General features: G+C 38.2%; 1 protein-coding gene across 2 annotated transcripts in view; it reads right to left on the bottom strand.

The window, feature by feature from the left end:
• Positions 1 to 24,756, bottom strand: part of PDE1A (phosphodiesterase 1A) — a 382,834-nt gene that overhangs the window by 63,146 nt on the left and 294,932 nt on the right. For both annotated transcript variants that reach the window (XM_010602781.2, XM_064286924.1), the window contains exons 3-6: positions 14,146 to 14,328; positions 8,275 to 8,341; positions 4,534 to 4,650; positions 3,520 to 3,660 (exon numbers count right to left, since the gene is read on the bottom strand). In XM_010602781.2, the coding sequence (XP_010601083.1) occupies positions 3,520 to 3,660; positions 4,534 to 4,650; positions 8,275 to 8,341; positions 14,146 to 14,328 (508 nt within the window). The remainder of the gene's footprint in view (positions 1 to 3,519; positions 3,661 to 4,533; positions 4,651 to 8,274; positions 8,342 to 14,145; positions 14,329 to 24,756) is intronic.

Genomic DNA, 24,756 nt, shown 5'->3' with positions numbered 1-24,756 from the left:
CAAACACCTTCAACTTTCTAGAAGTCATCCAGGCTGTGGCAGATTTCCCCAGTCTTCCAGAGATGCTGGAATGGCTGGCTGGTTACATCCTGAACAAGCCTTCCTTACGTAGCTGAGGGTAAACTCATATTGAGGGTTTAAACTTCTCTATCTACCTGTGTGTTTATTTACCCAGTAACAAAACACCCCCACCGCTTCAAAGTCACCTTGAGAAAAAAGGGTTCTGCAGTTGAAACAGATGGCACTTCATAATTAAAGCAGATCTTTTATTACACTGAACTAGGCATTGCTTTTCCAGTACATTGGTTCTGAGGCAACTTCGTCAGTTCAGCTCCTATTTTACAATGACATTTAAATATCTCATTTTCATTAACTTTTTCAAAGCCACAGAATTAAGAAGAAATGCCAAACACTTGAAATGAAAGCCACCTTGCTATCAGATTCAAGACAAAGGCCTTAGAAAACAAAAGGCAAGCAGCTTTAACCAGGAAGATGTTAAAGCAGCTTTAACAAGGTTGAGTATTAGCATTTGCAGCTGTCAGGAGGCACTCTGTTTTTCACACTCATACACTATGCATATCAAACGAAGTGAAAGCAAAGATTTCAAGAAAGAGCTGTGACAATAAAGCCTTATTAAACCAAAATAGCTTGAAAGGGATTTTGTGTGTGCGCATGCACTCCCCCACGGTATTCCTGAGCGTGTGCGCGCACACAGACACACACAGAGACATTCTCTCTCTCTCTCTCTAGAAAGATAAACAGGTATAAAGAAGGTTCATATACTTTTTAACTGCTTATGCTATTTTAAAGCTATTTATCTTTGAAAGTTTGAGTTTCTACTTATTATTGGTAATCTCTGCTTCCTTCCTTCAAAATGGCAAATTAGACTTCTGAAAGGGAAGGCAAGTAAGCCTTGACTAAGCACCAAACCCAGCCCACAACTGCATTTGATCTGGCCCAATGAGCATGTGTTACACCTTAAATGGGGAAAAAACAAGGTAAAAAGTTAACCACATACATAGCTAAACCTTCTAGAAGGTCACAAGAGGGACGTGCCACTCCATCAGTGAAAGTTTTTGAGATTTTTGCCTCCCAAAGGAAAGAACTTAACTCCAAATCAGGTTATATTACTTTGTAAGCCTGTCATAAAATGCATATTTCTATAGAGTTGCTGGTGGGATTCCAAGAAATTCTCTAAATGCCTATCGAATCCATTTTGCCCTGTGGGGAAATAAATTCCAGACTTCCAACCTGGTGTGCCAGGAACAACTCTGGCAGAACAAGAATCATTTTAATTCTCCTCTCTATCTGCCAATCAAAACAAACTTTAAGGTGGTGGTTACTGTGGACTGAGATGAAACTCCAACAGGCAGGAATTGAGGCTGAGGAGTAGAGAAAGCATCTTCCAAATTTAGGGAGGTGAAGTGTTAGAGTAAGAGCTCAATGGTAAGGAACTGAGATGAGGAAAAGATAGAAGCTTGGAGATGTGAGCAGAATGGTAGGTACTGCTGCTAGGTTATACTGAAGGTCAACGAGAGAAGAGAATTTATCCTCCTCACTTCCTTCAAGTTACTACGCTTTTTTCCCTGCTTCTCCTCTCTTCCCTAAGGCTGCAGAGATAGAGCCATTTGAAGACACCTGAACAACAAGGCAATGTGATAGAAAAGGTCTGACATCATGCTTGGCCTATAGTAGGTACTGGATGAAAGCTAGTTGCCTTATTTTCTGCACTTCCTTTTCCTTTTCAGATTTTGATGGACTATTTTGGAATCAAAAGTCCTTCAACTTAATGGAAAGAAGGAAATAGGAGTATGATGGACAAAATTGGCCAAAAATTCTTTGATACTTGTTCCATTGAGAGGAAAGGTTTATGTCCTCTCCCCTTGAATCTGGCAGGCTCTGTGACTGCTTTGAACAACAGAATATGGAAGAAATGACACCGTGCATGTTTGCATGCCTAGGTCTTAAGACTGGCAGCTTCCGTTGCCTCCCTTTAGGAACACTCCCTTTCAGAATCCAGCCACCATTCTCTGAGAAGTTGAAGCTACATGAAGAGGCCATATGTAGATACTGGTAAAAGCCCTAGATGAGCTCCAAGCCAATACCCATTATCAAATGCCAGCCACGTGAGGGAGAGGTTGTGGACATCCTTCCCAGTTATGCCCTCTGTTGTCTTCAACCAGAGTTGCTAACTGCCTACAATCACGTGAAACATGTGAGAACCTCCTAGTTGAGATCATCCTTAACATAGACCCTTGAGAGATAGTAAATCAGTGTTTGAAGCCACTAAGTTTTGAGGTGGTTTGTTTTGGAGCAATAGATAATTGGAACATGGGGCAGGTGGGATCTGAGTTCAAGGCATTGATGGATCAGCAAGATTTAGGAGGCAAATAAAGAAAGAATAGAGAACATTTTCAGTCACCATCTGGGGTACTGCTTGGATGAGTCATAGCAAATGGATGTTCTACATAGTAAACAACACATGGGAAAATTAAATAATGATGAAATTTTCCTGTATATAAAGAATTTGAAGAATTATACACCTGTTTTAAGCTTTTGAAATCTTCAGGACTTGATGCTCTGGAGAGGGCTTTGCTTGGATAGGAATACAGGGTTTCTGGTACAGAATGATGGAGTTTTGAGGGTCCCTGAGCCTCAAACAGTGCTACTTCACTAGATCTGAGTGCCAATGGCCCTTCCCAATAGAAGAGGTATGATTTCTGAAATCTGAACAAGCAGAAAACACATATTTTGGGGTTTGGTGGAACATTCCACTTCAATTTATTTTATGGCATTGTCTTAGCCTGGGTTGACACATAAGGAGTCAAGAAGGCACTGGGATTTGAGAATCTCATATGGTCCACCCTACCTTGAACCCATCTCACAGTCTGGAACCTTTAGAAGAAGGGCTGCTCCTCCTCTTTTACGTTCTAGCAGACATCCTAAGCCCTGAGACACTATAGAAATTCCAGACAGTTTCAAAATCCCTGTCATATACTCATTGTTATCCCAGGGTTTGCATTGCTGGATAATTTAGTCACTAATTCATTGATTCAATCAGATGCAAAGAAGGGGAAGAGGAATTTGGAAAAACTCAAATGAATAACTTCCTAATAGCCATATTAGAATTTGATTGTGATTAACAATGCAAGTAAAAGAAAAAAGCACTACTAAGGTCAGCTTGAGCGATAGGATGAGTGAGAGAAGAGCACTCTAAGATTATTCTGAGGACTATTTCTCTAAATTACTTTTTTGTGGCTGATTCCTATGGGAAAAAGAATTAGCAAAAAAAATGTTCTATATTCCCAATGTTGGAAAATTTATAATATGTTTTGATCTGCCCCTGGGTATCTTATTTACACTGAAATATTAGAAATAACTTATATTATCAATAACTAATTAACCCTTAAAATTTCAAAAGATTATTACTAACAACACTTTTATTGAAGAGACAGTGGGAAGTTCAGAGGAATACAAGGTTTCCAACCTAACAAACTTCAGTTACAAAGACTTTCTTACCATGATACCTGTATGAAGCATTATGTAATGCACAGTTTGAGTGACATCAGCTGCGTGAATTAAATTGTGATATGGATTTTTGTACTTGCTGTAACCAACTTCTAAAGCTTCTGCATAGGATATTAGGCTAGGAACAGGAATCTGTGGAAAGTAATAATTATGATTATATTTTGACCAAAAGAGTAGCACTAAATTAACAGAAACCCAACAGTGTTTGAGGTGGGACACATTAATAAGTGCAGATGTGGGCAGTAGTTTCATTGAGTTAAATATGGATTGTTCTAAAAACCCACTTCATTAGCATGTTAGGTTTCAATCAACTTCCCTGATGACCTGAGAAGGATTGTAACCCCAAGTGTTTAATTAATATAAATGAAACAGTCGTCTTACTCATAGTGTAGTCTTTAAATTTTTTATATCTTCCAGAATCAAGTAAGAAGTCTAGTTCTCACAAGAGTAAAAATTTTCTATTATAATTGGCAACATCTAGTTTATTCTATCTGTAATACAAGGAGGTTAAAAATAGATGATACCTTCCAGTACCTTCAATCTCTAAAAATCCCATGATTTCATAATTAATGATAAAAGTTGTAGGTTGTAGACAGCTCAGAAGTCTGAATCAAATCTGTTGCTTAGGTGGCTCCAAAAGAAGTTAATTAGAAGCCCCTATATTTTAATTTAAGCAAAGATACCAATAAAGCTTCATTCTGTTTTAGGAACACCAAAGATCATGTTTCTTTAAGACACAGTTTCCTATCTCTACCGAGTGTTCTGTGACTGATTCGGGGGAGGTTGGTATCTTGTTGGAATGAGGCTGTAATGGTCTCTTGGTATCTATGTCTGTGAGTTGGGGAGACTGGCTATGTCACATGATAAACTTTCCCCCTTGGTTCTGTGGCCTGCCAACTACAAGCATTCTAAAATGAACTGATTAATAACTCTACATTTTGCATTTTCATTCTTATTCAGATAATCAATTTTAAGAGCACTGCACTTTTGTTCCAGGCTTCTGACCTTGAAACGGTTGATAAGATCATATCTGGTAAACAGTTCATACATCATAAACTTCAAACTGTGTTCTCCACTTGCGTCATTTAGGGCAAATACATCAAAAGACCATTTATCAACATCCTGTAGAAAAAAAGTAAATGTTTTAGGTGACAATATCATTTAGTTCTGTTTCTCTCTATAAAAAACTCTTGGGAAGATCAGGCACTGTACACACAGGAGGTCAGATTTCCATTCAGCAGGTCAAATTATATTTACAGTAGAGTCTGATATGACAGGGTCAGTTTTTATCCATGGTGCCACAAAATGAGGCCATAATACTGACCACAGCACCAAGATCTTCACCTCAATCTCAAGGTTATAAAACTGATGTAATAAACCTAATAACAATATAATACTGCCCTCATCCTTCATCTCTCTCCAAATCCACGTCATTGGTCATTTTCCACAGTGAGCCTCATTTTAAGTTAGAATTGCCAGTTATGTGGGTGATGTGAATTGAAGGAGAGAAGATAGCCCCAATATCTCTCTCCCACCCACCCACCTACTATATTACTTAAAGTTCCACCTTAAAAGTTAGTCATTTGTTTAAAGCTTTGATAAATTAGGTCCTCTTTTGAAATGTAAACACCCTCCAGAGGTAGAGTATACCACTATTACTCTAACCTTGGCTAACTCATTTATACTTTCCTCTGGGGACAACTGATGAGAAGAGGAAGAGGGTGTTTTGATCCAAGAAAAGGATAAGAATTTTGGTGTTTCAGGCATTTCCCTAGGGAAGAATGCAAGACCTTTGGAAAATGTCCAAGTATCCTAAGAAATTTTCCCCAAGAGGTAAGAGAAAGGGCAGTGGATAGAGCTATGAAAACACTGCAGCTACCTGATGATATTGCTTAAAGTAATTTTAGGGGGAAATCTTGCAGAGGAGTCCACAAAAATGGACTTGTAGCAAGTGACGTCAGTATTATACATGAAGCAGGTTTTGATATACAGTTTGAGTTCCAACACTAAATAAATCGGTGAAATCTTAAAAATCTGAATACGGTCAAGAGTCAGGTCTAATAATTATCAGAAAGTGTTAGCAAAGAAGGTCTAGTGTTATACACACAGCAGGTTAAGACTTGAGAAGTTGGCATCTTTAAAGCTATGCATTAATTTTGAATTTGAGTAGGCATTCTTTAGAATTTCATCCACTTGACATAACATATTTTTATAGAGGCCAATTATACATGCTGTAATGTGTTGAAATGAAACTGAACAGCTGATAAATGTATTCAGTCACTTTTAAAAATACTTCTTTTGAAAATTAGTAAGAGCGTCAAATGTCATTTTAATTACTTGGACACACCAAGTGAAATATTTTTTGTTTTATTTGTGTGCCTTTGTTATAGTCCTTGCATTTAACCCTAATTTGATCAACAAGCACTTGCTTTGTCTGCTTGGGAATTAAAAATCTATAGAAGTTCTGCTAGAAGGCATTTTACCCTCAGTAAAGCTCAAAGGAGGCCAACAATCTTTTATCAAATTCCAAGAATTACTTCCGACTGCTACATGCTACTATTTACCATTCCAGCTAGAGATTTCTCACTGGGTAAAAGGTTAGCTCTCCATTTCTTGGGTATTTTTACAAAAAAATGATTATTTACATTTGTAAACTACTGCAGATGTTTGACTTTTACATTGTCAGATTGAGGACACACAAGAGACAAGGAAGTATTCCAGGAAATAAGAATTATTATTTAATCAAAAATATTATTTTCTCAGTGATGCTTCCTCCTTTGTCCTTTTAGTTCATGTGTTTTTACTATATCACATTTCAGAAAAATTATCAAATTCTTTCATAGTGAAATATTTTGTTAGTTGATGTTTAAGCAAAGGTTCATAAAACAAAATAAAAATGTTCTTGCTCATAGTTGAGAAAATAATTGTTGTTGTTAGGTGTTGTTGAGTCAGTTCCAACTCATAGTGGCCCCATGTATGACATAACAAAACACTGCCCAGTCTTGCGCCATGCTCACAATCATTGTTATATTTGAGCCCATCATAGCAGCTACTATGTCAATCCATCTCATTGAGGGTGTTTCTCTTTTTCACTAACCCTCTGCAAGCATGATGTCTTTCTCCAGAGACAGGTCCCTCCTGACATGTTGAAAGTACATGAGATGAAGTCTCACCATCCTCACTTCCAAGGACCACTCTGGTTGTATTTCTTCCAAGACAGACTTTTTTGTTCTGACAGTCCATGGTATATTCAGTATTTTTTTTTACCAATACCATAATTCAAAGGCATCAAGTCTTCTTCAGTCTTCCTTATTCCTTGTCCAGCTTTCGCTTGCATATGAGGTGATTGAAAACACCATGACTTGGGTCAAACACACCTTAGTCCTCAAAGTGACATCTTTGCTTTTCAACACTTAAACAAGGTCTTCTTTTGCAGCAGATTTGCCCAATGCAATATGTCATTTGATTTCTTGACTGCTGCATCTATGGGTGTTGATTGTGGATGCAAGTAAAATGAGATCCTTGACAACTTCAATCTTTTCTCCACTTATGCTATTGTTTATTGGTCCAGTTATGAGGATTTTTGTTTTCTTTAATAGTAGGGAGGGAGAAACCCCTCAAGAACCAATGAGTAACTAGTTTCCTGTAATGTGACATTTCAGCCAGGTATTTGTCTTTATTATAATCTTAGAAACCTAAATATTAAAAAGCATCTAAGAAAAAATGAACTATGCTTTAAAATTATTAAGAGTAATATCTAATATGCAACAGAGGATAAACAAATGCAAAGAAGATGTTCAAAACAGAAAAAAAAGAAGAAGAGAGTAATACAAATTTAAACTAGAAAAGGAGTATAATAAATCAGAAATAAAGCAACCCAGGATCTCCTGTTGCCAGCATTTTTTGTTCGTAGTTAACACAGGAAAACCATTATGAAGCTGTTATAGCAGATAAAGTTATATTCCTTCATCCAAATTAAGTGATAGAAAGAAATAAGGATTTAGAATGATAAGCCTAGAAATAGCTGGCTCTGTAGAAATAATACCTGGTAACGACACACACACAAAGTGGAGAAAATAATTGAGCAAACAACTTTCATCACTTCCGAGTTTAGACTCCAGTTGTTTCTAAAACATATAATGTAGCTATTTGACTTCTTAGATTAAGGCAGCCACAGTAGAAGCCAGAGGCAAGAGAGAAGAATTCTCTTTTCTTTCCTTTCTTAAATTTATCTTATTTCTATATTTTCTCAGGCCTAAAATTCTGGACAATTTTACTCATTATAAAACAATTTTATTCATTATCAGTTTTGTCTTTTAAAGATATTTGACTAAAACATCTAACATTTAACCCTCCCATTCTATACATACAAACATACATACACATATATGGGTATATATATATACACACGTATATATGTGAGAATATGTATATCTGGACAAGCACAAGTACCATCTCAGAGCTGAATTCAAGATCCATCTAAATAAGAGTAAAACATAGGGGAAAAATATTATATACACACACACATACAGGCACTGATATAATTGGTTAGTGTAAATAAATCCTCCTTTATGTGTACAATGAGTTATGATTTTAAACATGTGACATGTTGCAAATGGTTAAAATATTTTTTACGTTCAAATATGTAGACTACAACAAAGAACTATTCTTATTCTCTTCCACCCATTTTAAGATTTTTTTGAATGATGTCTATTTAAAAAGCTAAAATAATTGAAATTATTTCACCTTTAATGTTACTATAACAGCTGCTGGATACGACAAACCAATCACTGAAGAGGTCTTTCTGTACATCCTAAAAAAGATAAAAATAAGTGTATACATAGAAATCATTTACTCAAAGTTTTCAGCTATTTGTTAAATATAAGGAAAAAATGGCTCTTGGCTTGTTTATCTTTTAGGATTAGTTACGAATTTTGTTTATAGCAACAATGACAACTAAGGCCATAATCTATAATATGGCTGATTTTAATAGGATTTTGTCTTCTCACAACCAATGCGAATATGATTTTAGTTTCTATGTAAAACTATACTTCCCTCCACTCGGATTTTTAAAAAGACGGACTGTATTTTGCACATGCAATAACACTTTCTAACATGCCATAGTATTTACTACAGTACAGCATTCTTGTTTTGTATCCCTTTATGCACCAAAATGTTTAGTCTGGAAGATGAATGTCATTATAATATTTTTGATATAATTTTTTTGACAAAATGGAAACTATAGGAGGGAATATATAGTGTCATCAAAATTTAGGGAGTTTTTTTTTTTTATGTTTTGACAAAGATTGCTTAGGTTTGTTCAAATTGTCATTTAAGATTAACAAAGATTATTCAGAAAGAAAACAAAGTACATTTGTATAATAACATCAATAACAAAAACAACTATATTAATAAATAATTCATTTGATTTCTCCATCTTCAGATAGTCAACCAAGATGGCATAAACCGAATATAAGAAATCCCTCCATAGGTTCGTGAGAGAACAGAATCAATCTGATTCCCCTAATGGGTTGAAGCAGCAAAAGGTTTCTATTCAGGACTCTGAAAGACGCATAGTTCATCCACAAAGTCCTGGAAGGAGAGAATTCAACTGGTTAGTAATCACGTCCCTTAATTTTTATATCAAGTTAGTCCATAACAACCTGCATTCCTAAACTCTATTGCTGTGACTTCTCTCCTCAAAATGCCTGGACTTAACCATAATTTATCATTAATTTGTATTAGGGTCTTTACTATATCAAGAACAGTCATGTGGAAAATATTCCGTATCTTTTACAAACCCACTATGGAAGATATCGATTGTTTTGAGTCAATGTTCCTTATATTAAAAAAACATGACACATATTTCTCATTTTCTAGGTGAAAGCTTTTTTCTTTTAAGATAATGAAATCCAAGTAATTCATCATGTTTTTCTTTTTAATGTTAACATCTTAGAAGTTCAGAATTAAAATATTCTATTTAATTATATCTCTAGGCTTTCTAGATAAAGCGCTTCCCTATTTTATTATAAGGCTGTTGTTACTGTATCTTTATTTTCATCTTTCCATTTTACGTTTATTTTAAATGACCTTAAATCATTTTTGGAGTTCTGATGGCGCAGTGGTTAAGAGCTCAGACTGCTAACCAAAAGGTTGCCAGTTGGAATCCACCAGGTCCTCCTTGGAAACCCTGTGGGGCTGTTCTACTCTGTCCTATAGGGTTGCTTTGAGTTGGAATTGACTCGAAAGCAATGGGATCTTTGGTTTTAAATCATTTTTAGATGTGAGTGATTAGATATAACTAAAAATATTATCCTTATCCTCTACCTCTATTGGAATATTTCAGAGCAGTTTACAAATAAAAATACTTATGATATTAATTATGCCATTGATTATTCTAACCTTTCAGGGCAAGAAAACTACTAATCATACTACAAAAGATTTGGAAAGTAAATCCTGTTAACAATGATACTTAGATTTTTGTTTTGGAGGGAACAAATGGTCTTTTTATCTATTTTCCTAGTCATTATTACAAAAAATAAAGGTGCAGGGAAAATGAAAGAGTCACAGGAGGAAAAGGGTAAATACAAAAATCAATCAGAAATGTGATATTTTAAAAATTAAGTAAATTCAGTTTGCCTGCATGGTACAGAAAAGCAGTATGACATTGTTGTGGTTTGCCATTGAGTCTATTCTGATTTATAGTGGCCCTACAGGACAGAGCAGAACTGTCCCATAGGATTTCTAAGGTGTAATCTTTATGCAGTCGAACTGCTACATTTTTCTCCTATGGAGCAGCTGGTATGTTTGAATTCCCAATATTTTTGTTAGCAGCTGAGTACTTAAACACTGTGCAACCAGGCTCGTTTTGCAGTATGATATAGCAGTATGGATGTGGGAACTTATGTTTTGAATCACAGGTTAGTCACTCACCAGCCATGTGACCTTTGGAAAGCTATTTAATGTCATGCTTCTGTAACACGGGGATAATTATATCTATAATTTTTTTGTGAAGAGTAAATGATATAAATTCCTGGAATATAATAAGTACTTAATTAACGAAATCCGTTATTATTGTTTTTGTTACTATTCTCAGCACACCACTGGTGCCAATTCCTTCATTCTCTAGGGCTCCCAAGGCTCACTTAGAACTCTGGTGATACTGAATTTCTTAGAATTGGAGTTGGTTCAGAAATTTCTATTCCTATAACCAGAAATAGAACATTAGGATGGGAAATGAGGATGACTCATCCTGGAGTGAGGATGACACTAAGAGAAATCTTCACTTAAACCTCACACTTTAGGAAAAGGGGCCCTTGCACTCCAGCAGCTCCATGGGTGAAAGACCTGACAATCTCCTCCTGTAAAGATTACAGCCAAGAAAATCCTATAGGGCAGCTCTATTCTGTCACATGGGATCACCAGGAGTTAGAATCAACTCAATGGAACACAACTACAACAACAACAACACATTTTAGAAAATAGTGGATGTATTATATGTTTCTGAAAAAAAAATAATGAATTTTTGGTCTCCTACAGGTAGTTAAGAGCCCTGGCGATATAGTGGTTAAGAGCTTGGCTCCTAATCAAAAGGTCAGCAGTTCAAATCCACCAGCTGCTCCTTGGAAACCCTTACGGGGCAGTTTTACTCTGTCCTATAGGGTTGCTATGAGTCGGAATTGACTTGACAGCAGTGAGTTTGATTTTTTTGGACAGGTGGTTAAAGTCCAACTGGAAATGTGGTGGGTTATTTTTGGAAGTTTTTACTGTAATTACAAAATATAATTTTAAAACTTTACAAAACACTCTCCTGTGCCAGTTCCTGTGCTAGGCAACAGACTAGTGGAGAAAAAGGGAAATACAGTCACTGCTTTCATGGGGCTTATTCCAGTGGTGAAGAGAGACAACAAATAAGAAACAATGTATGATTACAATCAAGAATAAGTGCTGTGAGGTAAACCACTGGCTGGGTGAAGAAATAATGACAGACAGCGTACAAAATGGTCAGGGAAGGCCCTGGAAGGATAAAAACGGCCATCAAAGCTGAAGGGTGGAGCGAATCATTCCTGAAAGAGGAAACAGCAGGAGTGATGGCCCAAAAGCAGGGATGAGTTTGGTGACGTTCACAGAATGAGATATTTTAAAAATGAAATAACATTGAGTCAGCTGCACTCCGTGGCCTAGACAGAAAGTATGATATGGCAAAGAGAATAGTGTTTTGAATCAGGCTGGTGTAGGTGGAGTTCAGTCAGGGATGTGAGAAGCATTAGATGAGGCTGAGAGGGAAAAGAAGCCTAATCATGCAAGGCCATGACACAAAGTTTACTTTAATATAAAGTGAAATTGGAAACTATCATATGGTTTTAAGCTTAGGAGTGACAACAACTAATTTATATTTTACAATATCACTGCAGAATGACTTCTTTGGAGAAGGAAAGTGAGGGAGAGGAGAAAATCCCTAGAAGGCTACTGTAATATTTCCAATGGTAAATAATGGAGGTTCAGACTGGGGTGGCAGGAGTGGAGATGAAGCAGTGCCTGGATTCAGGATACAACTGGGTAAGACAATCACCAGGACTTGCTGAGGCACAGAACCAACGGAGGGGATACTTGAGGGAGAACTCAAGGTGATTTCCTAACTTTCAGGGTTGAAGATGATTAGTTTTAAAAATTCAGGATAAACATATCCTGCTATTTCTATGTGCTTACCAGTTAGGACTCACAAATGATAAAAAGATTTCATTTTCATACGTGACTAGCACATTTACTTTTTTTAAGACTTTGTGTTAATTTAGCTACTTAAAGTATATTTTAATATTTCTATAGACTATTATATAAAATTTGCTTCAAGTAGGATATAAAAAAATGGAAATTTAACACACTAATATACTTTTCAGAATTCTTCATCTCTTATGGAATAGAAACAGAAGTTGGATTACATCCATAGTTTGCAATTCTTTGAAGTTTTCCAAATTCTGTAATATTTTCTTAACAAACAAAAAGACAAAAATACTCTCCCTCAGCAAATCAAACATTATCTGTGATACTCTCACTGACTTTCTGAGTTACAATTTGGATATTTTCAATTTTATGTCATAGAAAAGCAGTAACTGTCATACTTTTACCTAAATGTTTTATAAAAATAGAAACATGGTTATAGATATTCTTTCACGTCTATTCTACCTTGTCCTGCCTGCCTATTGCAGACTTCTAGCCTACCCTCCCCCTACCTAGCAAAGTTGGGCCCCAATTAATGTGCTAAGGGGGGCAGTGTTACATCACCAAAATCATCAGATTGTTTAATATGAGGATTATTTTATCTAAGCCAATTAGATAATACTCAAAATAATTTGAATAATCACTGAATGGATGTTGTTTGGGGTAATACACAGACACAAACTGAAGCTGTGTATGCTACGGTTATAACACATTTTTAAATGGCATAAACTACTTCTTGCAATGTATTCTCAGGTACCTTTTTAGAAACCCAAATGTGCTTCCCATTATTCCTTTAGCAGAGAGAAATTAAAGTTTATAATGTTTATTAAAAGTAATGATTAAAGATATGAGTATGAAAAATCATGTGGCTGCCATTAAATCTAATTTTACATACATTGATGGAAGTCATTTCTCCATATTCCAATTTCATTAGTTTTCAAATATTGAAGTAATTTTTTGTATATAACTTCATATAATATAATCACTTTTGATATGAAGGATTTCTAATACCAATGTTTCAACATAGCCAGATATAACATGATTATTTCAGGTCTTTTTGTAGTTTTAGGTCAAAACATCCTGTTTCCTAGATTGAAAGATGTATCATGTTCTTAAGGGCTAAAAAAAAAAAAAAAAAAATGCAAAATTGGGTCATATTAACATGACTTTTATGCACAGAAACTCTGGTGCTTTGACTGGGTGCTTCTAGGAGCTATCAGTATTCCTTGCTTCAGTGACATAAATTTCTTGGAAATTTCTTCAAAAGTAGACACGAGAGAGATTTGCTGGGGGATAGGAAGAGAGTGATCTTTTCTTTTCAGATGAGAAAAAGGCCCGCTTCATTTCTGTGTGTAGGTTAGCATCCAGTGAAGGATCCCCAGTATTTTATGAGTCGTTACCTTTTATTCAGATAAAATTATGTACCAGATGAATGCATTCAAATTATTTTTAAACAGTTATTTACAATGGTTCATTTGAGAAGAATGCTCATTCAAAAGGCTTTTGCTTTCAGTTTTTATGTCAATTAAAAAAAAAAAAGAAAGAATAATCAATCTAGGACAAGGCATTTTTGTTATAAAAAAACAAACCAAACCCAGTGCCATCGAATCGATTCCGACTCATATTGACCCTATAGGAAAGAGTAGAACTGCCCCATAGAGTTTCCAAGGAGTGCCTGGAGGATTTGAACTGCTGACCTGCTGGTTAGCAGCCGTAGCACTTAACCACTACGCCACCAGGGTTTCCATTTTTTGTTATAGGTAAGCTTATCAAGAAGTCCTAAACCTGTTCACTCTAGATATATTTATCATTGCAGTTTTCCTCAATAAATAAAATATAGTTAGTTTATTTGCTGCCTTTCAAAATGTATTGTCTTAAGACATCAACAATTTCACTTACCTTTCCACAAAAATTCCAGCTTGAACAGCATGCACAATGCTCCGAAATTTTGGTTTTTCCTCGGGTTTCCTTTTCGTCATCCCCATTTTCCGTGTAAAGGTAGAAGCCAACCAGTCCCGGACTTCCAATGGGACTGAATCAGACTCAATGTCAGAGAGCTCATCATCGGTATCCAGCAGTCTCCTACAAAAATTCAGACAAGTTAAGCTTTAGAAGAAGTGAAGAAAAACTAATACTAGCAACAACACAAAGCGTTGCAACGGGATTTAAAATACAGTAAATCACTGTCTGATCTAAGAGCTATTTGAAAATAGATTTTGTTAACATTTAGAAAGCTCTTAATTTCTCAGATTGATTCTCTTCTGAAGGCAAGGTCTAATGCACTTCAACATTTGAAGCTTCCCACACATTTAAGTACAATGATAACCCGTCAGGAGATATCAGGTGTTAATATCATTAATATGTCCATTGTTGTTAATTGCCATTGAGTGGGCTCCTACTCATGGCAACCTTATGTATAACAGAAAGAAACATTGCCCAGTCCTGTGCCATCTTCACGATCGTTGGTATGTTTTAGGCTGTTGTTGCAGCTACCCTGCCAATCCATCTCATTGAGGGTTTCCTTCATTTTCACTGACCCTTTACTAAACATGATGACATTTTCTTGAGATTAGATCATTGATAAACTATTCTAATATTATGAATAAACCTGAGATAAGATGGGAAAAAGAGTTAATAAACAGATGTCTACTGCTGTTAAAGGAAAGAATAAGTGGAAAGAAAAAAGAGGGATGAAGTTATAATAGTCTGATATTTAATAATCTTGTATATATAGTACAGATAGTACATACTATTTGAATAAGGACTTGGAGTTTACAAAATGCTTTTGTGTATGCGATTTCATTTGATTAGTACCTTTAAATTATAGAAAAACAATACTTTAAGTACTCTAAAAGATAGTCATTCGATATCACTATCACAGATGAAAAAAATTTGTAAAAATAGAATAAAATAAAGATGACAAATATTGATTAACATGCTATTTTGGTATAGTAATTTTCTACCAATAATCCATCAAAGGAAATAAGAACAAAACAAAAATTCTTCAGTCTATTTGAATCAGGGTCCTTTTTTATATTGGCTCTTCAGTATATGTGAGTTGACACTACAGGATTCATGCAAACATATGTTGAAATAACTATATTAGAATATGATTTGTATCAGGAATGCCAAAATTTCCTCCTCTGTCTTTCTGGGAAGCTCTTACAAAGTTACTTTAAGAACTGTAAGAACTGCCCTTGCTAGGCCACTATCTTTCTGTCTCAACATTTTCCAGGGTTATGAATAAGACAGAACGAGAATGTTGATAGGATAATAACCTTGACAGGAAAATAAATGGATTATTTTGAAACCTCATTTCAAGTGACTGAGTCAGTGTAACTGGAAGAGAAACACCTCCAGTTAAACACAAATGCAACCTTGGGGTTAGCACTGCTCACCAAGGAAATCACCACAATGTGTGGGGAAGAAAAAAAGGCTCTTCTGTATAAGCTCCAAGTGGTTTAACTGGACTAACAAGTAATGACACCTGCGATGAACAAGGGACCTAAGAAAATGTTTTTAAGGATGGTCAGCCCCATTGATCAACAACTTCCTAAACGTCTAAACCAGGAAGGTAGTGTAATAGGTTCCCCGCAAATACCAAACAGCTTCAGAAAGCTCTGGAGCTTCGCCAGAAAGTACATAGGGCAGCTCTGCCTGTAGTTTGAGTTGGTTACTTCCTTCTTGGTGTACCAACTAAATACCTTGGACCTATTTTTGGCACACTGTAGCTTTGACCTTTGAGTTTTGTTCACTTTGCAAGTTTCTTTGCACAGAGTGAGGTTTGAGGATTATGATTTGAAGGAGGAAACGTAGCCAGAGATAATAGTGTGTGCTAATGTCACGTATGGTCTCCAGAGGGCAGAAATTAAGAAAGGGGCAAAAATTGGAGACCCATCCAAAGCACATAATGCTACAAAAAAGAAGTTCAAAAGATAACACACAAAAGAGTAAATCTTCTTTTTCTTTAACATGACTGACTACATGTACTGCCATTTCCTATAAACATGCAAGAGGTCAGTCATTTGCCCATATTTATTTTTCATGCTATTAAAAAAGCATAAACGCATTTACAAAACATCTTACTTATGAAAAAAATAAACATGACAAGTGCTAGAGTTACAAAACCACACATGTATATATGAAGATAAAAAAGACTTATGATATAGGCAGAGCTAACATGGCACTATAGACAGAAGCACCACACCATTCCTCCACAGCAAAGACTAGAAAAACTAAGTAAAACAGAGACAAACATCAGTCCTACAACCCTAAGCATCAAATAAAGAGATAAAGAGCTCAACCAAGCACCGAATGGAATAAGAAACAGACAGAGAACAGAGATCGAGGAGCGATATACAGTGGAGGTCCTCTATCAGCTAACACAGCATGGATTCACCATCTTGGACTCCTTGGCCACTGAGAACTGCAGACAGGGAGTACGGGAAAGCAGCTTCACAGAGCTCCCAGCAAGAGACACAGCACCCAGTAACCAGTGAAACACGTTTTCCCACCCCCCACCTTTCTTCTCCCTGCTTGGCCTCTGCCACCTCCTGGAGGGCCGGGGTTGCTTAGCCCGGGAGACATTGACTACTTGCTTGGACTTGCCCTGCCCACACTGGCTGGCTCCTTCAGGGACATTTTTTTGGTAGCAGTTTGTTGCTTTTTTTCAGCTTCTTTTGGTTTCTTCTCTCTCATCTCCTTCCCTTCCTTTCTCTCAAACACCTGGCTCTGTGTGCCATTCTCACTCCTTCTTGACAGGCTGTGAAGTGCTGCTCATTTGGAGAACCACTTCCCTGGTCTGTGCCACCATGTCAGTGGAATCCCTGGGGGCATTTTTTTTTTTTTTCATTTTTGTTTTTCTTCATTTCTCAGTTTCTCGTCTGTCTCTACTTTCCTTCTGCTGTCTCACGGATACCTGGCATCGTGTGCCATCTCCACCCCTTCTAGATGAGCTGCACAGTGCCTAGCAGCTTTGGAGCCACTTCCCTGGCACACGCCACCGAGCCAGTAGGCTCTTTTGGGAGTTTTTTTTTCTTTTCTCAATTTCTTGTCTCTCTACCATCCTTCCCTTCTTTTCTCCTGAATACCTGGTGTCGTGTGCCATCTCTCCTCCTTCTAGATGGGCTGTGCAGTGCCACACTGCTGGGGAGCCAGTTCCCCAGTCTGCACCACAACACCAGTGGGCTCCCTTGGAGCATTATTTTTCTTTCTCTCTTCTTTTTCTTTTCTCAATTTCTTGTCTCTCTCTAGCATCCTCCCTTACCTATCTCCAGAACACCTGGCACTGTGTGCCATCTCTGCTCCTTCCTGAAAGGCTGTGCAGTACCACTTGACTGGGGACTGATTTCTGGTGGTCTTCCTTAGCATATTTTTCTTTTTCTTTCTTTTTTATTTTCAGTTTCTTGTCTCTCTGTACCTTCCTTCCTTATCCTTCTCCTGAAGGCCTGGTATGAGTGCCATCTCTGCCTCTTCTGGACAGGCTGTGCAGTGCCACTCAGCTGGGGACCCACTTCTGCTGGGCTCCCTTGGGCCATATTTTTTTCCTTATTCTTGTTTTTTCTTGGTTTCTTGTCTCTCTCTACCTCATTTCCTTTCCTTCTTTCTAATCACCTGGCAACTTTTCTTTTTTTTTTTTCCTTTTCTTTCTCGGTTTCTTGTCTCTCTTTATATTCTTTCCATTCCTTTCCCCCCATCACCTAACCACGTGTGCCTCTCTCTCTTTTTTTAAATCTAGTTTATCTCTCTCTCATTTCCTTTCTTCTGTCCACCTAGCTGCAGGTGCTGTATCTGTTCCTTCTTGACACAAAACTTAGCTAGAAAGCCACTGGCACACAGCTTTACCAGGTATATGCCACCTCAACAGCAGGTTCCTTAAGCACTTTTTTTTTTGACTCCTGTTTCTCTCTCCTCTTTCTCTTCATTCCCACACTCATTAGCACCACACATCACAACTTTCCTCCTCTCTCCTGCCTATCTGCACTGTGCACTGAACTTTGCATCCCAGTAAAGCACAAGCATGGTCTACCAGAACCTGCCCTTTACTGACCCCTATGCCTGCCCTGTCATTCCCAGTACATGCCACAAATGACACATCCCAGCCCCTCCTTTTCGGCTGGATCTGCCCTGCTGCACCACAGCTAACTGAGAAGCTCTGCCCATTATGCAAGGAGGTGAGAAGTATTGTTCTCCAACCCGCTGCCATCGAGCTGATTCGATTCCAACTCATAGCGACCCTACAGGACAGAGTAGAACTTTTCTTTTGTTCTCAGAGATGATCAAACAACAAAGAATGCCCAGTTGGTCTACTAAGATATAACCAAATAAAACAAGAAAGCAGGATGAAACAAACAAACCTACAACCAGTAAAAGAAGAACATAACTACTGAATGTCCCAAAGACAGCAGAAAATATCAAAACATAAAAAATAGAATGGAATGGTTCCAGTAGGCATTCAAAATAAAGCAGATGACCTTCTAGTAGAAGAAAAGGCACTTGAACTACTTGATAGAGAATTCAAAAGTCTAATATTCAGAGCTATTCAAGAGTTGAAGGAAAAAGCAGACAAAAATGAAGAAAAATAGATGAAATCAAGGAAGAGACAGACAAAATCACGGAAAAGACAAAACAATGGAAGAATTCAGGAAAATAATACAGGAACAAAATGTCAAAATAAATTCCCAACTAGAAATCATACAAAAACAGCAATTAGAAATCCAAAAGAGAAGCAACAAAATTTCAGAAATGACAGTGTCATAGAAGGTTTGAGGAGCAGGTTTGAACCAAGGAAAAAAAGGATCAGTGACACTGAAGACAAATACATGGATACCACTTGGAGGAGAAATCAGAGAAAAGAATGAAGAAAAATGAAGAAACACTGAGAATGATATGGAATACAATCAAAAGCAAAAACGCACAAGTGGTCAGAGTTGCAGAACAGGGGGAGAAAATGGAAAACAGAGATGATCATTGAAGAATTGCTGACAGAAAACTTCCCTAATATTATGAAAGATGAAAAGCTGACCATCCAAGAAGCTCAAAGAACCCCATACAGAATAGGCCCCAAAAGAAAATCATCAAGGCATATCATAACCACACTTGCTAAAACCAAAGACAAAGAAAGAATCCTGACAGCAGTTCAAGAAAAAACAAAAAGTCACATACAGAGGGGAAATAATAAAACTAATCTCTGATCTATCCTGAAGTACAATGCTGTCAGTGATAGGATAATATCCACATGCCTACAAGGAAGACCAGTTAATATGACTATTATTCAAATTTATACAACAACCACTAAGGCTAAAGAAATTCAAGATTTTTACCAACTTCTGCAGTCTGAAATTGATCAAACATGCAATCAGTATGCATTGATAATTACTGGTGATTGGATTGTGAAAGTTGGAAACAAAGAAGAAAGACTGGTAGTTGGAAAGTATGGTCTTGGTGACAGAAATTATGCCAGAGATAGCATTGTAAAATTTTACAAGACCAACAACTTCTTCACTGCAAATACGTTTTTTCACCAACATAAATGGTGACTACACATGTGGACCTTGCCTGATGGAATACGCAAGAATCAAATCGACTACATCTGTGAGAAAAGACAATGAAAAAATTCAATATCATCAGTCAGAAAAAGGCCAGGGGCCGACCGTGGAACAAACCATCAGTTGCTCGTATGCAGCTTCAAGTTGAAATTGAAGAAAATTAGAACAAGTCTACGAGAGCCAAAGTATGACCTTGAGTATATCTCACCTGAATTTAGAGACCATCTCAAGGATAGATTTGATGTGTTGAACACTAATGACTGAAGACCAGGTGAGTTGTGGAATGACATCAAGAACATCATACACGAAGGAAGTAAGAGGTCATTAAAAAGACAGGAAAGAAAGAGAAGACCAAAATGGATACCAGAAGAGACTCTGAAACTTCCTCTTGAACGATAAGTAGCGAAAGCAAATGGAAGAAATGATGAAGTAAATGAACTGAACAGAAGATTTCAAAGCATGGCTCAAGAAGACAAAGTACAGTATGAAATGTGCGAAAGCAAATGGAAGAAATGATGAAGTAAATGAACTGAACAGAAGATTTCAAAGCATGGCTCAAGAAGACAAAGTACAGTATGAAATGTGCAAAGAGCTGGAGATAGAAAACCAAAAGGGAAGAATATGCTCTGCATTTATCAAACTGAAAGAACTGAAGAAAAAAATTCAAGCCTCAAGTTGCAATAGTGAAGGATTCTATGGGGAAAATATTAAACAACTCAGGAAGCATCAAAAGAAGATGGAAGGAATACACAGAGCCACTATATTAAAAATAATTGATTGATGTTCAACCATTTTAGAAGGTACCATATGATCAGGAACCAACAGTACTGAAGGAAGAAGTCCAAGCTGCACTGAAGGCATTCATGAAAAACAAGGCTCTAGGAATTGTCGCAATACTAATTGAGATATTTCAACAAATGGATGGAGCGCTGGAAGCACTCACTCATCTATGCAAAGAAATTTGGAAGACAACTACCTGGCCAAATTACTGGAAGAGATCTATATTTATTCTTATTCCCAAGAAAGGTGACCCTACTGACTGTAGAAATTATCACACAATACCATTAACATCATATGCAAGTAAAATTTTGCTGAAGATTATTCAAAAGTAGCTGCAGCAGTATATCAAGAGGGACCTGCAAGAAATTCAATCCAGATTTAGAAGAGGACATGGAACCAGGGATATCATTGCTGTTGTCAGATGGATTCTGTCTGAACGGCGAATACCAGAAAGATGTTAACCTCTATTTTATTGACTATGAAAAGGTATTCAATTGTGCGGATCATAACAAATTATGGATAACATTAGGAAGAATGGGAATTCCAGAACACTAAATTGTGCTCATGAGGAACCTGTACATAGATCAAGAGGCACTCATTTGAACAGAACAAGGGGATACTGTGTGGTTTAAAGTCAGGAAAGGTGTGTGTCAGGGTTGTAGTCTTTCACCATACCTATTCAATCTGTATGCTAAGCAAATAATCCGAGATGCTGGACTATATGAAGAAGAGCAAGGAATCAGGATGGGAGGAAGGCTCATTAACAACCTACATTATGCAGTTGATACAACCTTGCTTGCTGACAGTGTAGAGAACTTGAAGCACTTATGGATGAAGATCAAAGACCACAGCTTTCAGTATGGATTACACCTCAACATAAAGAAAAAACAAATCCTCACAACTGAACCAATAAGCAACATCATGATAAACAGGGAAAAAACTGAAGTTGCCAAGGATTTCATTTTACTTGAATCCACAGTCAGTGCCCATGGAAGCAGGAGTCAAGTAATCAAAAAGTGCATTGCATTGGGCAACTCTGCTGTAAAAGACCTCTTTAAAGTGTTGAAAAGCAAAGGTGTCACCTTGAAGACTAAGGTAAGCCTGACCCAAGCCATGGCATTTTTAATCGCCTCCTATGCATGTGAAACCTAAAGGATGAATAAGGAAGACCGAATAAGAATTGATGTGTTTGAATTGTAGTGTTGGAGGAGAATATTGAGTATACCATGGACTGCCGAAAGAATTATTCCTTCCTCTTCCTGTTGTTAATTTCTACTTTGACGGCATTGTGATCAGAGAAAATATGTTATCTTAATGTTTTGGATTTTGTTGCGGGCTGGTTTGTGGCCTAAGACATGGTGTTTTCTGAAGAATGTTTCACGTACTTTAAAAAAGAATGTGTACTTTGCAGTTGTATCCCCTGGTTCTGTTCAAACGACTGCCTCCTGACCTCTGTACACATTCCTGATGAGCACAGTTAAATATTCTGGAATTCCCTTTCATAGCAATGTTATCCATAATTTGTTATGATCCGCACAGTTGAATGCCTTTGCATAGTCAATAAAACACAGGTAAACATCTTTCTGGTATTCTCTGCTTTCAGCCAGGATCCATCTGACATCAGAAATGATATCCCTGGTTCCACAGCCTCTTCTGAATAGGGCTTGAATTTCTGGCCATTCTCTACGGATATATTGCTGCAGCAGCTTTTGAATGATCTTCAGCAAAATTTTACTTGCGTGTGATATTAATGATATTGTTCAATAATTGCCACATTCAGTGGGATCATCTTTCTTGGAATAAGCATAAATACAGTTCTCTTCCAGTCAGCTGACCAGGTAGCTGTCTTCCAAATTTCTTGGAAAAGACAAGTGAGCACTTCCAGTGCTGCATATGTTTGTTGAAATATCTCAGCTAGTATTCTGTCAATTCCTGGAGCCTTTTTTTTTTTTTTTGCCAATGGCTTCAGTGCAGCTTGGACTTCCTCTTCAGTGCCATCAGTTCCTGATTATACGCTACCTTCTGAAATGGTTGAATGTTGACCAATTCTATTTGGTATAGTGCGTTCCTTCCGTCTACTTTCGATGAGTCCTGTGTCATTTAATATAGCATGAATGTAGATGCAAAAATTCTAGCCAATAGAATTCAGCATCACATTACAAAAATCATACACCAGAGTAAGAGGCCAAGATGGCTGACTAGGTAGACGCTACCTCGGATCCCTCTTGCAACAAAGACTCGGAAAAACAAGTGAATCGATCACATACATGACAATCTACGAACCCTGAACAACAAACACAGATTTAAAGAGTTGACCTGAGTGACAGAGATGGAGAACGAACAACTACGGGGAAGCAGCGACTGTTTTCGGAGCCTGGAGCCAGCGTCCCAGTCAGGTAACCTTGGCGCTGGGCTTAGGACTGGGCGCGGGGGAGCTGAGCACAACATCCTGTGATGGCGCAAACAAGGGGAGCAGCCCTACCCCCTGAACTGACCCCGGAAAGGGGGACCAGCTGTTCCGCGCGGGCAGTGCAACGATGCGGCTGGCAGGAGGAGAAGTCGCCGGGAGCCAGCGACTGGTTTTGGAGCCGGGAGTGCAGCGTCCCAGGTGGGGAACCTTGGCCCTGGGCTTTGGACTGGGCCCAGGGGAGCTGAGCACGGCATCCTGTCACGGCACAAACATGGGGCGCAGCCCTACCCCCCTGAACTGACCCCGGGAGGGGGCCCAGCCGGTCCGCGTAGGTGGCGCGACGACGCAGCTGGCGGGAGGAGAAGTCCCCGGGAGGCAGAGACTGTTTTTCGAGCCGAGAGTACAGCATCCCAGCCGGGGAACCTTGACGCTGGGCTTTGGACTGGCAGTGGAGGAACTGACTGCAGCTTCTGTGGGCCAGACCCTCGGGGGCAATCTCTACCCAGCCAGCACACATAGGCAACATGCCTATAGGAAATCTCAGATAAAATAGTCATCCCAAGCAAGATAAGGAACTTTGTCTATATTCCGGGGTGCTACTCTCTCCTGTTTTTCTGAACCCTCCCCTCCCCTTCCCAGGCGGCTTCATTAACACTGGAATTTCCTGAGCCAGAGGGAGAACGGCTCCGCAGCTTTTCTTTTCCCCTTTTTTGTTTTTGGTCTTTTCCTAACCCATTCTTCTGGCCTGAGAGAAGCAATCACAAAGAACCCAGGGACCAAAAATCCTTCCCAAATTGGACAAAAAACACAGAAGCAGCTCCAGCCAAACATATGTGATCCATATCTCAGCTTTCATCCCTACAGGGAACAAGGTGGCTATTATAATGCAAAGGCATTTCTGATAGGGATCTGACTGCATTTTTTTTTAGCAGATTTACTGGAAAAACAAGTTCTCCAGCTCTGATATCTCTGCGTATTCAACAGAGCCGTAACTGACCCACAACAGGGAACTAAGGGCCAAAGCTCCCCCTAGACCACCTAGCCTCCTGCCTTAGGGGTCTAAGGAGGGTGACACCTACCAATCTGTAGAGGTACTTGCATTGGGGGCCTAAGGTACAGCTGCAGAGCCCTCCCACCAAGGTGCTTTAGGAATAGAGACACACCTACCTCACTGACACTTGGGGGAAGCCTGTCAGCATCCTGCCCCCCTGGAGGGTGAACCCCAGCTGCTAACAGAATCTGGTGCACACAACTATCACCACTACTTCTCGAGGTGGATAGGTGTTAGGGTGCAGCACACACTTGATGACCCAAAATCAGATTCTACTCAAGAATAGTGAATAGATTCAGGCATATATATCTGGCAACAGCCCAAACCAGCTGGTAATAGATCATAAGTGAGTCAAGGGCTACAACAATCAAGATAGCACAATCTAGTAGCCCATCCACGTATACTGAAAGAAAACAAAACAAGATAAGACTCAGTGAGTAAATACAGAATAAATCACTACAATATCTTAGTGATGGCTCGGAGACAGCAGTCGATATCAAACCACATAAAGAAGCAGACCATGACAGCTTCTACAACCCCCCAAACAAAAGAATCAAAATCTTTCCCAAATGAAGATACAATCCTGGAATTATCAGATACAGAATATAAAAAACTAATCTACAGAATGCTTCAAGACATCAGGGATGACCTCAGAAATGAAATAAGGCAAACTGCAGAAAAAGCCAAGGAACACACTGATAAAACTGTTGAAGAACTCAAAA

The sequence above is a fragment of the Loxodonta africana genome, chromosome 6, assembly GCF_030014295.1.
Source record: "Loxodonta africana isolate mLoxAfr1 chromosome 6, mLoxAfr1.hap2, whole genome shotgun sequence".
Taxonomy (NCBI): Eukaryota; Metazoa; Chordata; class Mammalia; order Proboscidea; family Elephantidae; genus Loxodonta; species Loxodonta africana.
Note: the sequence above shows the minus strand (reverse complement) of the source record. Positions and strands in the feature narration are given on the sequence as shown.